The sequence below is a fragment of the Chanodichthys erythropterus genome, chromosome 22 (genome assembly GCF_024489055.1).
Source record: "Chanodichthys erythropterus isolate Z2021 chromosome 22, ASM2448905v1, whole genome shotgun sequence".
Classification (NCBI taxonomy): Eukaryota; Metazoa; Chordata; class Actinopteri; order Cypriniformes; family Xenocyprididae; genus Chanodichthys; species Chanodichthys erythropterus.
This window is the reverse complement of record NC_090242.1, coordinates 16,906,474-16,919,815: the sequence shown is the minus strand read 5'-3', so window position 1 is coordinate 16,919,815 and position 13,342 is coordinate 16,906,474. Positions and strand designations below refer to the sequence as shown.

The window sequence follows — 13,342 nt, the reverse complement described above, 5'->3', positions numbered from 1 at the left end:
TTACTTGAATTGTCTTAAAAGGATATTTGTAAGGAGTTACATGTGTTTCCAAAGCAAAACAGTTAATGTATAGAAACAGCACAGGGCATGAAATCAGCCTCACTCTTAGTAATTCAGGGAAACTGGTGTTCTGAGTACTTTTTTTAAGGCTACCATGCTAGATGTGTAATATGCTTCTTTTTTTGTTTGTTTATGGTTGGAATACAGGATGGATCACATCATGAAATAAGAATAATGGCAGCACTCCATTTTCGAGATTGCATGTCAGAGTAGCTGGAATGTGACTTCTTGGATTGATGTCTTCATAGCGCTGTGATGGAACGGCACAATGGAATAATGGGATTGTCTGTAATGGATTATGCACATAAATTCTTTCTTCCATATCCCAAATGTTGCCAGTGCAGCAAAACCATGACTGTGATAGAATCATATTCTAAGACTCAATTCCTACGTAAAAAAATAAAACGATTATGTGCCTTGTCTAAATGGAAAGGTATTTCTCTATTGAGCATCAAGTTGTCACTCTTTAAATGACAGACAGGCTGAGGGCCAGAGGTTAGTGTAAGTTTCTCAACCTAAGAGGCTACACTGGTACATTATCCCCACCCTTAATGAGCTCCGGCCCAAACAAGCCAGCGGGGGCGGAGTCCTCTGCTAATGACATGGCACTCCTCATTTCATGCCTGTTAGTTTTATTACTCTCTCGCTTTGCTAGAGATTAATCGCTTTCTGCTTAATTACCACTGCTGTGTCATGCTTGTTTGGGGATGCTGGTCAGATCCCCTGTAGTGGAACAACACTACCTGCTGGAGATGAAGCTTCTTGAAGCAGTGTTTCGGGTTACGGACTCACAGGCTTGGAACGACCCTTTAACTGGATTTGTTCAATAAATATTTACAGTGTCAGTTGTTTTAAGACTTTTTAGTGTTATAGATGTCACAATCTTTGGTCATTGTCAACTACCTTGAAAAGTGCAATAGAGTGGCATTTGAATTTTGACTTGTAATTTGAAAATTTATGTGGGAAGGAGATTTGTCTGAACATGGCGAGACATACATGTTCATGTGTTTTTTCGTATTTGCCATCCTAAAAATTCATCACACACAGAAACCATACACACACTGAGTCTGATTCGCAAAACAATACAAAAATGGAGTCTTCAAGCAGTGAGGATGATTTTGTTGTCCCCTCTCTTCATAAAAAGAGAAATAGAAAGAGGAAATATTGGGTTCATCCAATCCTGAGATTACATAAAGAGAAAGGAAAGTTCCACATCCTTTTCAAGGTGCTGCAGGATTGTCCCGAGCGATTCAAAGTTTACTTCAGGATGTCAGTGGCTCAATTTGATGCTTTGCTATTCTGCACTTTGTTTGTCATACAGTGCTTTGTGCTGCGAGGCGAAGTCTTGCCAGACGCCATTCCGGATTTTGGTGTTCGCTTGTTCCGTGGCTCTGAATTGTCAAAACACCTCTCAAAATGCTTGCTACGGATACGAAAAACGCAGAAAATGTAACTTGATCTGATTTTTTTTTTTTTTCGGACCTTTAAGCAAATAAAATGGCTGCTATTTGCTGCAAATGAGTCTAAACTCCTATATTACATAATAAATTCAGATTGCAGAAACAGGAGTGAAAAAACAAGAACTTTCCGTTCATGGTCGTACACTTGCAGAACGTATGATTGCATTGCATAGCATCATTGGTTTCTAGGTGACCTGTTGATACTGACATACTTTATGGTAGCATTGCCATTTTGTTTACTTACATGCCTGTCATCTTCTGAGCATCAAGCAATGGAACATTTTTATTCAGAAGAAGTAGGAATAACCTACTTTGAATGAAATGCAGCAGTAAACAAGCAGAAACTAGATTGGTTTTCCTTCAATCACTGCTCTTGAAAATTGGATTTTGCAACAAAGCAACCCTTGTGGAAGGTCTCAAGTAATTTCTAAAAGTATTTTGAGGTACCCCTTTGTGGTGATTTTGGAATTATTCACTTCTTGATGTTGTCGTACTTACAGTATCTTTAATTAATCTAAAACCTACCTTCTGGTCAATCATTTGTAATGTTAATTTGTCTAAAAACAGTCAACTCCCACCAGGACAGTAATAAGGTGTCGTTTATTGACGTGCTGCCCGAAATGAGACATCATGTGGCCAGTAGCCCCATGTGTGACAATTGTTAAACTAAAATGTATAGTCAGCCTGCAGCTGTTGTGCTATTCCAGTAGCCAGTGTGTGTGTTTCGATGTAATCAGTGTTCCCTTTCGATACTTCACTCGTACTGCGTATGGGGAAAGGTCTCCCTTTTTCCCCGCTGCTGAAGCCTTTTTCAATAACGCAGTGTAACTGCACCGTCATTGGTTCACTCATAGACAAGTTGTTGAACCAATGGCGGCGCGGCATAGCTGCGCGGCCTATGGCGACAAAGCGCGCGAATATTCCCGCCGAAATGGGCGGGGTATAGGGCTATATAAGCAGGCGTTTCGCCATAGGATTTCAGTGTTTTCTCCTTCAGCGACGACATCTACTTCTCTTCGCTGATCTCCGCCTGAAGCCGAAGAAGCTCGCCGCCTTCTGCTCTCGCCGCCGTCTGAAGAGGCTCCCGCAGCGGACTCGCCTGGACTCGCCGGTGGAAGAAAGCGCCGGCGCCCTCGCGGACTGCAGCTTCTAGCGCCGTCGCCGAGCCGCCGCCTCCCGCTTCCCGCTTCCGGCCGCTTCCTGTGCGTCCCCTGCCGCCATCCGGCGCGCCGCCTGAGAGCTTCATCCGCGGCTTAAACGCCGCTCTAAAAGAGCGATTTCCAGCGGTTTTCACCGCTTTAAGAGCTTCCGCGGCCCTCGCCGCTCTAAAAGAGCCACCCAATTGCCGTTTTCACGGCAGCGGCGTCTCACGATGCCCCGCCACTCATGTGGTACTTGCAGGGCCCCCCTGCACGACGACGATGGACACAGCGAGTGTGTCGCTTGCCTGGGCAAGCCCCACGCAGACGGCGCGCTCGCTGGAGACTCATGCCCGCACTGCGAGTGTATGAGTCTCGCTTCCCTGCGCTCGCGGGTCGCCTTCTTCACTGAGGGCGATCTCGCCGCTCGCGCCCTCCCGTCTCCTTCCTCCCGCGGTCCGGCGAGGAAAAGACAGCGGGGTAGAGCGACTCAGCGCCAGGAGTTGAGCGAGCTCACGCCGGCCCAGCCCCCGCGTGCCTCGCCCTCTCCTCCCAGGGAACTCTCTCCAGTTCTGTTCTCTCGCCCTGAGCAGCGTCCCTCCGCAGAAGCGAGTGACCTCGTCTCATTCGGGGGAACAGACGACGAACAAGACGACTCCATGTCTCTTGCGGCTTCCGAAGCGGAAGGATGGGCTGGCGAGCCGGAAGACCCCGCTCCACCGCCTCCCCTTGGAACCCATCGAGCATGGCCAGGGCATGGATGCCGAGCTCTTCCGCATCCTGTCTAGAGCCGTTGAAGAGCTGGACCTCGAGTGGGCCCCTCCAGAGGAGCCGTCTCGCAGCCGCCTGGACGAATGGTTTCTGCCAGGCCGCCGCCAAGCACCTCGCCAGCGTTCAGCGCCCTTCTTTCCTGAGGTCCACGAAGAGCTGACGAAGTCGTGGCGCGCTCCTTACTCTGCCCGCCTCCACACTACGCACCGCTCCGCCCTCACCGCCGTCGACGGCGCCGAGGAGAAGGGATACGAGCGCTTGCCACCCCTAGATGAAGCGGTGGCTGCTCACCTCTGTCCTCCCGCGGCTGTGGGTTGGAAGACGAAGAGGGCCCTTCCTTCCAAGCCCTGTCGGACCACCTCTACTCTGGCTGGACGGGCTTACACCTCGGCGGGCCAAGCTGCCTCTGCGCTCCACACCATGGCCATATTTCAAGCATTCCAGGCCAAACTCCTCCGCTCTCTGGATGAGTCTGGAATCGACGCGCCAGCCTTCAAAGATCTCCGCAGCGCCACGGATCTTGCCCTGCGAGCTACGAAGGCTACGGCCCAGGCCATCGGTCGTTCCATGGCCAGCCTGGTCGTGTTGGAGCGCCACCTGTGGCTCAACCTAACGGAGATCAAAGACCTAGACAAGACGGCCTTCTTAGACGCCCCGGTCTCGCCTTCTGGTCTCTTCGGGCCTGCAGTGGATGGCTTCACTGAGCGCTTTACTGCCGCGCAGAAATCGTCTCAGGCTATGAGGCATTTCTTGCCTAAGCGCTCCAGCTCCGCTTCTGCGTCTAGCCGCCCCAGGACTGCGCCGGCTCAGCAGAACAAACCAGCCCCACCTGCAACACAGGCAGCGCCGCCCCAGGAGCATCGCCAGCGCTCGCGCCCTGCGAAGCGCCCTCCCTTCCCGAGGCGCCAGGGACCCCGGCCCAGGATTGTGCTGGACCCGGTGCCTCCGAAGTCGTCCTGATTCGTCGGACAGGAAGAGGATGGGGGACCGTCCCGTTACGACCGGACCACCCCAAAAGCTCCCACGGGTAATTTCCCCTCCGCCTCGTTTATTTCCGGGCGTGGGAAACATACTCCAAGTGACAGCTGGGCCCACACCTGTTGCGCCCACCCAAACGCCGTTTTCACGGCGGACAAATTTTTACCTCATCACAAAAAGAGCAAATTTCCTCTTCCACCCCTCGCGGTGTACGACCCTCTCAACGGCGGTCTGTCACCCAACATTATTCAACCCCTAGCCACTCGGGCCGAGGCCTGGCAGGCCATCCCCGATGTGTCAGAATGGGTCATGGGGATCGTAAACCAGGGCTACTCGCTCCAGTTTGCACGACGGCCCCCTCGCTTCGCCGGGGTGCTTCAAACATCGGTCAATCCGGACGACGCTCATGTCCTCCGGGCCGAAGTCATGTCGTTGCTGGAAAAAGGAGCTGTGGAAATGGTTCCTCCGTCAGAGAGCGAGACAGGCTTTTACAGCCGCTACTTTCTGGTCCCCAAAAAGGATGGCGGTCTCAGACCCATCCTAGACCTCAGGCTTTTGAATCACTCCCTCATGAGACGGAAGTTCAAAATGCTGACGCTGAAGCAGATCCTCGCGCACATTTGCCCCGAGGACTGGTTCTGCTCGCTGGACCTGAAGGATGCGTATTTTCACATCCAGATAGCCCCCCGTCACAGACGATTCTTGAGATTCGCATACGAAGGGGTGGCATACCAATATACGGTCCTGCCCTTCGGGCTGTCTCTGGCTCCCCGCACTTTCACCAAGTGCATGGACGCGGCGCTTTCCCCTCTGAGACAGATGGGAATCCGGGTTCTGAATTACCTCGACGACTGGCTCATCTTAGCCCGTTCGCGAGACGAGCTGGAACGCCACAGATCCGTGCTCCTCAGCCATCTACAATGCCTGGGTCTCAGGGTCAACTTAGCCAAGAGCTCGCTATGCCCCACTCAACGAATTTCGTTTCTGGGAGCAGTTTTCGACTCGGTCCGTATGACGGCAGTAGTCTCGCCAGAGCGCGCCCTGGCAATTCAGCAGCTCACGGCATCTGTCACGAACAAAGCCTATCTCCCTCTGAAGTTTTTCCAGAGGCTGCTAGGGCTGATGGCTTCCGCCTCCCCGGTGCTGCAGCTAGGCCTTCTTCGGATGCGGCCTCTTCAGTACTGGTTGAAGTTCCGGGTTCCTCCCAGCGCATGGCGGCACGGCCGCCTATGTCTCAAGGTCAATCGGGCCTGTCTTCTAGCCCTGAAACCTTGGATGGATCCAGTATGGTTCCAACGCGGAGTCCCCTTACAGGCGGTCTCACGGAGGACGGTGCTCTCAACAGACGCCTCCAACTTGGGCTGGGGCGCTGTGTGCGAGGGCAGACCGGCCTTCGGCTCGTGGAGCCACGAGGAAAGCCATCTACACATCAACTGTCTAGAGATGCTAGCAGTGATGAAAGCCCTTCAGTTCTTTCAGGCTTACTTGACGGGACGTCATGTTCTAGTTCGGTCAGACAGTATGACGGTGGTGTCATACCTGAACCACCAAGGCGGTCTTTCGTCCAGCCGCTTATGCGCTCTGGCGAAACGACTGCTGGAATGGGCTCTTCCGAGGCTTCAGTCGCTCAGAGCGACTCATGTTCCTGGCAGGAACAATCTGGGTGCGGACATGTTGTCACGGAGCAACATCCCCTCCGACGAGTGGATGCTCCACCCCCAAGTGGTCCTCACGATCTGGGAGTTCTTCGGGAAGGCAGAGGTAGACCTCTTCGCCTCAGAAGACAACTCTCATTGCCCAACATTTTTCTCGAAGGAAGTAGATGCTCTGGCCCACACATGGCCCAGCACGCTCCTTTATGCTTTCCCTCCGATCGCACTGATCCCCCAGGTCATCAGGCGTATCAGAGAAGACCAGCACAGAGTCCTTCTGGTGGCCCCGCTCTGGAGGAACCAGGTTTGGTCCTCAGAGCTATTCAGGCTCTCTCTAAGAGCCCCGTGGCCGATTCCCCTGAGACGGGACCTCCTCTCTCAGGCAAACAGAACAATCTGGCACCCACAGCCGCAGCTCTGGGCTCTGCACCTCTGGTCCCTCGATGGGAGCCGACTAGCCTCCCCGAGGACGTCCTAAATACCATTTCTCAGGCTAGAGCCCCATCTACGAGGCGCCTCTACGACCAGAAGTGGTCAGTCTTTGTTGATTGGTGTTCAACACGCAACATAGACCCTGTGGAGAGTGACGTATCTTCCATACTGTCTTTCCTCCAAGAACGCTTGGAAATGGGGGCGCTCCCCTTCCACGCTTAAGGTTTACGTAGCAGCCATTGCAGCGTTCCACGCTCCTATTGCTGGCCAATCGGTGGGACGAAACGGGCTCGTGATCCGTTTTTTGAGAGGTGCTAGGCGTTTGAATCCTCCTCGCCCTCTCACTATTCCCTCCTGGGACCTCTCGTTGGTCCTCAGGGCCTTGAAAGGAGCCCCATTTGAACCAATGGGTTCAGCCGACCTCAGGCCCCTAACACTAAAAACCGCTCTGCTACTAGCACTAGCATCGGTAAAGCGTGTTGGCGATTTGCAGGCCCTCTCTGTGAACCCTGCATGCCTCGAATTCGGGCCTGGTGACTCTAAGGTCGTTCTGAAACCTAGGCATGGCTACGTCCCCTAAAGTGCTCTCAACTCCGTTTAGAGCTCAGGTCATCTCGCTCTCTGCTCTTCCTCCCTCGGCGGACGAACCAGAGCTGCAGCTACTCTGCCCAGTCAGGGCATTGAGGACCTACATAGACCGATCACAGTCTTTCAGACTGTCGGATCAGCTCTTTGTTTGTTTTGGCGGCCGCACCAAAGGGTCTCCGGTCTCGAAACAACGCATTTCCCGTTGGATAGTGGATGCTATTAACCTGTGCTACTCCTCACTGGGCACTAATTGCCCCATAGGAGTCAGGGCCCACTCCACTAGAGGAATGGCTTCCTCGTGGGCTTGGTCCAACGGAGTTTCCATCCAAGACATCTGTGAGGCGGCCGGCTGGTCTTCGCCGTCCACCTTTGTCAGGTTCTATCACTCTCGATGTCCCGACCTTACAAGCTCGGGTCCTGTCGGTGTGATTAGCGGCTTCCAACAGGTCCCGCTTCACGCCACCATAGGAAGTATCTTCCTTCAGTGTAACCATGGGTTCGGTTAGGCTTTGCCTCCGCTTGTCCTTTTTGCCCCCCTCTGGGTGGCCAAATGCAAGCTATATCGTTCCCAGCCGTGGCACGGCGTGGTTGAATTCGTTCCCCATACGCAGTACGAGTGAAGTATCGAAAGGGAACGTACTCGGTTACTAACGTAACCTCGGTTCCCTGAGATACGGAACGAGTACTGCGTCACTTGCCGTGCCACGAGGCTGCGGCTCAGGGTCGTCGCTTCAGTCGATTGACACTGAAATCCTATGGCGAAACGCCTGCTTATATAGCCCTATACCCCGCCCATTTCGGCGGGAATATTCGCGCGCTTTGTCGCCATAGGCCGCGCAGCTATGCCGCGCCGCCATTGGTTCAACAACTTGTCTATGAGTGAACCAATGACGGTGCAGTTACACTGCGTTATTGAAAAAGGCTTCAGCAGCGGGGAAAAAGGGAGACCTTTCCCCATACGCAGTACTCGTTCCGTATCTCAGGGAACCGAGGTTACGTTAGTAACCGAGTACGTTTTCTCTCTTGTTACTGCAGGCTGAGTCACCAGACCTCTGTGCACCTTGACCCTGTCAGCCGGTCATCCTGGGCTGTCAGACCCATCCCAGAGCTCATTAAACATCTTTAAAAATAGCCTGTTGGGAGCTGATGGAGGGCACTCATATTTGGATGCATGCAGCTTTGAATCATTTTAGGCTTTTTCCCTTTTTTCTCCTCCCCCTTTTGGATATAACTAATTACAGAAAAATAGAAATGGAAAAATGGAAATGCATGTGCCTTATTCCCTATCGCCCTGCAATCCAGTTTAACCAGGAGTTAAGTGCACTGAAATAATGCTGCACCACATTTAAATTAAGCCGTGGGGTTTCTTTCGCTAGTAATTGCATACTTGTGGGCCCAGAAAGGTGTGGCAGCAATAATCATCGAATTATGATGGAGAAAAGCATTATATCTGGGCATATATCCAGACCCACAGTGCAGTCGAGACACTTTCAGCATTTTAAAGAGCTGATTCAGGTGTATAAATCACAATATTAGACCGATGCTGTACAGTCTCAGTAAAATACTCCACATGATTCCTTTAGTGAATTGAGTGCTAAATCAAATAAATTATGCAGTTTATTCCTAAATTTTGAATTCACCCCACAGTCTTTATTATTTCACTATCTTGGCATGAGAGGGAGAGAAAGAAAAAGAAATATGTTCATTATACCAGAAGAGCTTTTCTCCCTGTAAGGACTCATTTATTACACTAATATTACACTTACTTGATCTGACACTTTATTAAGTTGACTCTGCATAATGCTGAGTAAAGCATTATGATAATCACGGTTTATAGATTAAGTAGATGTATGTTTGTGCACAGTGTTTTAAGGAAGTGTTAAAAAAGCTTTTAAGGATGCAGTAGATCAAAGATGATACATTGGATGAAGTTCAATGTCACAGTAAAACTAAGGGGATTAAGGGGAATATGAAAAATATGCTTTTGCGCATATTTTTGAACTGTAGTTTAAGTCTCACAACTCTAATATATAATACCAAATATCTGTTTATAGTTTCAAATGTTCATGGAACAATGTCATGGAACAACATTTTTACTTCTTGGCTTTAGTATTCATGTTCTTTTGAGACTTAAAAAGAAAGCAAGCAGCCTTTGCATTGTGATAAAGAAAATCTACAAATTGAGAGACCTGCTTGGCTGCTTTTTGTTAAGTAGCTCTGGACTTTGAACATATGTTGTTATTGGCCTATCTCAGGTATGCTTCATTTAGCAGAAATGATTGACTTTGTGCAAAAGTTTACTTAAAAACTTAAAAACTTTTTAATCCAGTGATGTCTCTTTCATTACAGGTTCATAACCTGAGGTCTTGCTGATTTCTCTGCAAAACTTTACCTTAAAGGGATAGTTCACTCAAAAATGAAAATTCTGTCATTAAAGCTGCAGTCCGTAATTTTTTTGGTTAAAAATTACCCAAAATCAATTTTTGAGCAAGTACATAACCAGCCAGTGTTCAAAACTATCTAATTATCTTGTCTCGATTCACAAAGGTAAGCTTAAAATAATGTTTTATTATAAGAGCGACATGGCGGATTTCCGCAGGAATTTCAAGCATGCAGCATTTCGCCTGTGCGTCATTACGTCACGTCTGTAAACAGAAAGGAAGGAGTCCCGTCCAGGCTAGTCGGTTTTATCACATGAGGATGCTGCTGGTAGCGAATCATTTATAGCCTTTTCTCACAGCAGCTGAAATAATTAAACTTATCATTTTGATGGCAGATTGTAATCCAGAAAGATCCAAATGACAATCATGTTGAAAACTGGAGATTCACCCGTAGACAAAAAGCAAAAGACTGTGGAGTGGATACAGAAATTGAAATCTACAGGTAACGCTTATATACGCTAAATACACAGTCACGCAATGCTGATGTTGTAAACGTTAACAATTTGAGAACAATATAACAGTAATAATAATTTTCACGGTTTGGCATGATCCGAGCTAAACGATCGTTAGATTTAATCATCACTGGCAGCGCAATTTATTGTAGGCCTAATACCTTTTTCCTCAGTTGGTCAGAACAAAAGTGGCAGATGTTACTTGTTCAGATGATATTTTCCAGTGAAAATTCTTGTATTGGTCATACTTTCAAGACATAGAGTCTGTGATTCTGAAGTTCAGTATCCACACCGGTGCGGTGACTGACAGCAAGCATTAGATTCATCCGCGCTGACGAGCCGTGCCAAGGCACAACGCATGTACAGATAACTGTTCCGCATATGACTGCAATTGCAGGTTTCAAACAGAGATGGCGACAAAGAGGAAAAATTCATCAACTCACACATCATTTGTGGAAAATGGAAGCTCAAGCATGTTTGCTTGACGTGTACGAGAACCAATGAGGTTCATTCATGTGTGTTATGCAGCACAAGATTTGTTTTCGTGCTTCAACCAGGTATGGTTAAGCTTCTGTATATGTTCGCTGATCTATGTTTATATGTGTCCCTGGACCAAAAAAAAACAGTCATAAGAGTCAATTTTTTGAAATTGAGATTTATACATCATCTGAAAGCTGAATAAATAAGCTTTCCATTGATGTATGAGTTGTTAAGAAAATATTTGGCTGAGATACAACTATTTGCAAAAGAATAAAAATATTGAGAAAATCGCCTTTAAAGTTCTCCAAATGAAGTCCTTAGCAATGCATATCCATTCACAAAAATACACTTTTTATATATTTTCAGTTGGAAATTTACGAAATATCTTCATGAAACATGATCTTTACTTAATATCCTAATGATTTTTGGCATAAAAGAAAAATCGATAATTTTGACCCAAACAGATATATACCCGTGCAACTTATTGGTCATAAGTTCTGTGGTCCAGGGTCACATATGTGAGCTTAAATTCAAAAAGCTTAAATTCAATCTGTTTATCATATAAATCGATCGAGTCTCTTGAGTCTTGCGGGTTTAGAAAGACATGATGGTGAGTAATTAATGACAGAATTTTCATTTTTGGGTGAACTAACCCTTTAACCAGGTTTAGACATCTGTCAAGGGTAGATGGTATTGTTTTGCCATGTGTGGTTGCTGGAAAAGACATGTAACTTCCTTCCTGAATAGTATAGTGAATAAATAAATCAGTGCAGTACAAGTACATACATACTATACTTCAAAATGTAATTGCAAAATATATGACAAATAAATATTCTGGTTTGTTCTTTAACATAATATATTTTCAGTTTATTTTGTTTGTAGATACTGAGCCACTTATATACTATCTTGTAACACTCTGCAGTGATGAACTGCTTTGACATTCCAGAGAAATGTAATTCCCTAAGTAGTTCCTTCGTCAGCATAAGTGAGTATAGATGGGCTCATCTGGGCACTGAGTATTGACTGAGGGACTGTTTCACACAGGTTCCCATCCTCCCTCATGGGAGCTTATACCTCCTGCTCCTCTCACTGTTGCTTAATTAGGAGTGAAATGACTGATTGTAGGTCTCAGAAGCAGCAGCCTGCAGGAATACAGAGACACATGGATGGTGATTTCCATCTGGTCCTCCTTTTTCTTTAATGTAAAAGCAGGATTGATTGTCCTCCCAAAATCTAACTACTCTACCTGCTGGATGATGATGCAAATTATTACCTTTAGTTTTATTTTTGTAGTTATAGTGTACTGTCGTTGTAGAGCACCTTAAATTGGTCCAAGATGGTTATGCTGCTTTAGAAGCCAGCTACCTATACAGCCATCAGTCAGTGAGTGTGCTAGACTTTAGAAAAGTGCTAACATGTCATCTGATCTGGACATAAACTAATGGAAACTAAACAAATGAGAGGTGTGTTTTCAATATGTGAGATTGACAAGATCCATCACTAAGCTCATCTATACCTTGTGTTTTTGGCTGAATAATTTACCTGTTCATTAATGGCTTATCTAGTTTCTCATCTCACACTTGCTTTAGTGTTTATTGAGCTGCATTAAGTCTCACTAGTGCCTCATCTCACCTTTGGGGTTTGTTTTATGAGATACACAATCAATGGCATTAGCAGCAGGACAATTATAGAGAGGGCAAAATTGATCCATGTTGCTTTGATGTCTATGAAAGGTCCCATGGGGATGTTATTTAAGTGTACACCACTAGTGAGATTCAAAGCAGCAACAATTATTAAGATTATTTGTGGATTAAAGTTAGGGTAGGCAATTTTCTGAGAGGCTAGCAATAGCTAGCTTTGAAAGCATAAGATCCCACCCTCCCTTCAGAGTGTCTTCAAAGCCACGCCTGCTTCAAAACACATGAACGCGTATAGCGGGAGCAGACAAAAGCATCACAAGAGATGGCATTAAATTGATTTGTTCTCAATTTTCTCAACAACAAAAAAAAAAAACAAACAAACAAAAAAACTTGAATAGAAAGCATATTCTGATATGAGTGAGATGAAGGTAAAAGTGATGTTTATTTAAGGAGAGAAGTGTCAAGTGGCACTACATTGGCACAGAAGCGGGTTATAGCAGAGAGTCAGTGCTAATCAGAAGTTTAACCCATGTAAAACATCTCCTTGAAGTCTGACTCTCTCTGCAGGCCCACATCAGTCTGTCTTCGGCTAGAGCTGGAGCATCTGCCTTGGGCTTCTCATGAAGAACAGTGGGGGGACGCTATTGCTGCAAAAATGTTCCTAATTCCAAATGACTTCCCCGTTTCTTAAACTTCTTATTGCATTAGGCTTCATTTCTAATGTGAGCCTTAGGCTTTGTCAGGGCTTCAAGACCTTCAGCCATATTTCCTCAGTGGTGGCTTGTGGGAGTAGATTTGTAATGACTCGATTTATTTAGCATTAGATTTTCAAACCATGAGAATGATTAAATTAATTAGTCTTGAAATGTTTTGCATTGTTGTAGTCTTAGATGTGTTTTTATTCACAAGAGCATGTACAAGTTATTGTACATAGATGCTGCTCACAATGCTGATATAACCTAGTTCATTTGTAATGAGCATGGGAATTAATTAATTTTCTGTGTAAATGGGAGTGTAAGGGCTCTACTGTAACATCACTTTATTTGTTTTACACAGGCCAATGATGCCTCTGGGAACACCTGGAACTGGCTGTACTTCATCCCTCTCATCATCATTGGCTCCTTTTTCATGCTTAACCTCGTCCTGGGTGTCTTATCAGGGTAAGCTGTACATCACATTTGCAACTCTTTTTCCCTCTGTCTCCCTATTTCCTTATTTTTCTAAGTTCCTTTGCTAGTCCATGGTGAAA

At 47.0% G+C, this 13,342-nt stretch overlaps 1 protein-coding gene across 1 annotated transcript in view; it reads left to right on the top strand.

Annotated features, from left to right (window-relative positions):
- Positions 1-13,342, top strand: part of cacna1bb (calcium channel, voltage-dependent, N type, alpha 1B subunit, b) — a 194,733-nt gene that overhangs the window by 79,744 nt on the left and 101,647 nt on the right. The window contains exon 7 of the mRNA XM_067376885.1: positions 13,150-13,253. Within this exon, the coding sequence (XP_067232986.1) occupies positions 13,150-13,253 (104 nt within the window). The remainder of the gene's footprint in view (positions 1-13,149; positions 13,254-13,342) is intronic.